At 62.5% G+C, this 3283-nt stretch overlaps 1 protein-coding gene across 1 annotated transcript; it reads right to left on the bottom strand.

Moving 5' to 3' along the window:
* Positions 1 to 65: 65 nt before the first annotated feature.
* LOC145718711 (tripartite motif-containing protein 26-like) lies at positions 66 to 3201 on the bottom strand. Its single transcript, XM_081810221.1, has 2 exons — positions 353 to 3201; positions 66 to 242 (listed from the first exon to the last, which is right to left on the bottom strand). The coding sequence occupies exons 1-2, from the start codon at positions 788 to 790 to the stop codon at positions 81 to 83; spliced, it is 600 nt and encodes a 199-aa protein (XP_081666347.1). The 5' UTR covers positions 791 to 3201; the 3' UTR covers positions 66 to 80.
* Positions 3202 to 3283: the final 82 nt, after the last annotated feature.

Here is a 3283-nt window from a genome sequence, read left to right as displayed (position 1 = left end):
GCCTCCACCACTCAGCCTCCACTGCTCAGCCTCCGCCGCTCAGCCTCTGCTGCTCAGCCTCCCGGCAGGGCCTCCACCACTCAGCCTCCTAGCTTCTGCTCCACATGGCCAACTGCCTCAGGCTCTCTCTTAACAGCCCCACTTACCAGTGCAGTCAGGATATCAGCTTCTCCCTTGGCCTGAAAGCCCTGAATTTTGTCTCTGTCTCTCCTTAGGGTACTCAGGTGGTTCAGGATTTTTTCCTGCGGAGAGACAAGCCGTGGGGACAGGTGGACTCAGGCTGAGCCCTGGGCTGGCCAGAGCCTTCCGAAGGGTCCGCGCCAGGCCCCGCCTCCGGGAGGGGCGTGCTTACCCTGTGGGGCTGGGCGGCCTTCTCCACGAGGACGGCTGTGTGGGGTCTGTGCTCCCGGGACTCGCGGCACATGACGCACAGCAGCTTCCCATCATCCTCGCAGTAGTAATGCAGCTTCTCCCGGTGCCGCTCACACAGCCTGGCGTCTGGCTGCTCCCGGGCCACGTCTCCCGGCTGCCTGTCCTTGTCCACCTTCAGCCGCTCGATGTTCTCCACCAGGCTGGCCAGCTGCCACACGGGCCGGATGTTCTCCTTCTTGAACGGCTTCTTGCAGAGGGGACAGACGGGGCGGCCCCCCGACACGGGGCGGACGTCGGTGGTGCAGCTGCGGCAGAAGACGTGGCCGCAGTCGATGGTCACGGGGTCCCTCAGGTAATCGAGGCAGATGGAGCAGGTGACCTCCTCCTCCAGGCTGCGCAGGGGCGCTGACGTGGCCATGGCGTCCTTGGCTCGGGGGCGCTTCGCGTCCTGGGGGACCAGACACGGAGTCAAGAGCAGGCCCAGTGGAGGGGCAGAGGCGGCCGCGCACACGGGGCCCCCAGCTCCAGAAACCAGTCAGGCAGGCAACAGACACTCCTCCGCTCCTACGAGGCTCGGTGTCCGAGTGAAGGACCGCACCGAGTGCAGACGGGAACCAAGGCCCAGAGAGGGTGCTCGGGGCGGGCGGGGAGCACAGCGCCGCTAGCCGGTACCGTGCTGCTGGGAAGCAGAGCTGCCTGAGGCCTGTCCTTCCACCTGCTGGGAGACGCTCAGAGGCACTCGCTACGACACATAAGACACTTGGAGATGTGTCACCTCGCCCACACCTCCGTGTCTACACTGCGCTCCCTCAGCTGTGGGGGCACAAGTGTCCGTGGGGCGGGGCACCAGAGTCAGGAGGCTTCTCCAGGCTGTGGGTCGCCAGCACTGAGGGCACGGGGTTGTCAGGCTAGACTCAGGAAGCACGGGCACTCCGAGTCCTGGCGCCCCCAAACAGACGTGTCCCCGGGGGGCGCCGTGGTTTTGGTCTCGTTCCCTTTCCCCGTAGACGCAGTGTGCAGGCAGCGCCCGGGAAGGACACCAGTGTGGGGGGCCCCCAGCGGGCCGTCCTGTGACCTGCTGCTGCGGATCTGGCCCTCGGCGGGAGCACGGCACACACCACACACGGGACCTCAGCCCCGTCGACCTCGGCAGCCCTGGCCACGGCCTGTCCGAGGAGCCTCCGCAGGGCTGCCCCGGTTCCGCGTGCCCACAGAAACCTCTTACGTGCTCTGAGCCTCGGTTTATCCATCGTAAAATGGGGACAGTGATACTTACCTTCAGGGCTTGCTAAGTGGGTTGAGCCAGAGAATCCAGAGGGGGGTCCGGGAAGGAAGCCAGAGCCCTTGGCTCCCGGACCCGGCGAGAGTTGCAAGCCCGGACAGAGCACGGTGGGAATGCACAGTGGCAGTGAGAGAGGACGTGAGGCTGAAGCAGCCGCAGTGACTCGGGCTCTGGGTGCCAGTCCTCGCGGGGTGGGGACTGGGACCCACAGAGGGCAGCCAGCGGCCGGGGCAGGAAGGGAGCACGGGGGCCACGGGCAAGTCAGTGCTGCTGCTGACTGTGGATGCGGGAGGTCCACCACCGAGAGCCCGGTGGCCTTGCGGCTCTTCCCCGGCGGCGACAGGAAGGAGCTGCAGAGGAACCCCAGACAGAGACGACAGGAAGCAGGGTCTACTCCTGGACAGTGGATGCAGTCAGACAAACGTGCTTTATAACTGCAGAACTCTACAGACGTAGGGGATTACCGCACTGCTGACCGGACACACCAGCAGGGACTTGGAGGCGTGGGACCCGAAGAGGGGTCATGTGCACACAGGGCCCACGTGAAGGAATTACGGGATTTAACTGGGACGTGAAGACAGTACAGTGTCTAGGATGTCAGCCAGGCGGTAACCGATCCCAGGAACAGCCTCATGCAACTCTCTGCTGAGGGAATCACCTGACCCCGAGCCCTCAGTCCCGACACAAAGAGGACAGTGGCCGGTGCTGGGGATCCCCGGGGGCTGTGACTCTGCCGAGCAGCTTGCAAGCTGAAAAGCAGAGGCCATGTGTCTCTGTCCCTGTTGGGGGGACGGCACGTGCTGTCTTTGGGGCCGGCGGTGTAACTGCTGCGGGCAGAGCTCAGCCAGAGCCCCCTGTCCACACAAGACCTGACCCCGTCCCGTACAGCAGGTGCTCCTCACCGTAGAACAATGATCCCATGTGTACAAGACGCATGAAACGGTCTAGGATTACAGAACCACGCCGGCCCATCAGTGTAGGAGGGGATTCGCAGCACACCGCCCTGCAACCCTCTTTATCATCAGTGGCTGGTCCGACCATGAAGGGCAGAGGGGACACGTCCCCGCTGCCAAGTACTGCCCAGTGATGGCCTCCGGATGAACCTTGATAACGCAGAGACCTGCGATCACCCCAAGCAGTGACCAAACCCACAGCGCTCAGAGGCACCAGCTGGTATCTGCTTCCCAAAATGGCACCATGTGGAGACACGACATCGCCTTAGAAGTCATCCTGCCAAAACTGACCTGAATGGACCTAACCGAGCCTTCAGACTTAACTTCCGAGGTACAGAAAATACGAGGGATAGAGAGCTGCGCTGTACCACGTCATGAGGAAACAAATTCAGAATATGGGACGTTCCACGGGACAACCGGCTGGCCTGCGTCATGGGGGCGCCTGGGGACGCAGTCAGCGACCCTCCGACTCTCGGTTTTGCCTCGGGTGGTGATCTCAGGATGCTGAGATGGAGCCCTGTGTTGGGCTCCACGCCGAGCGCCGAGTCTGCTGAAGTCCCCCTCTGCCCCTCCCCACCTGGCGCGCTCTCGCTCTCAAATAAATAAATAAATAAATCTTAAAAAAAAAAGTCAATGTCATGAAAAAAAATTGTTCTTGACTTAATAAGACCAAAGG

Source organism: Leptonychotes weddellii, unplaced genomic scaffold (assembly GCF_054177405.1).
Source record: "Leptonychotes weddellii isolate Sample4059 unplaced genomic scaffold, ASM5417740v2 HiC_scaffold_20402, whole genome shotgun sequence".
NCBI lineage: Eukaryota > Metazoa > Chordata > Mammalia > Carnivora > Phocidae > Leptonychotes > Leptonychotes weddellii.
This window is presented reverse-complemented; position numbering and strand designations above follow the sequence as displayed.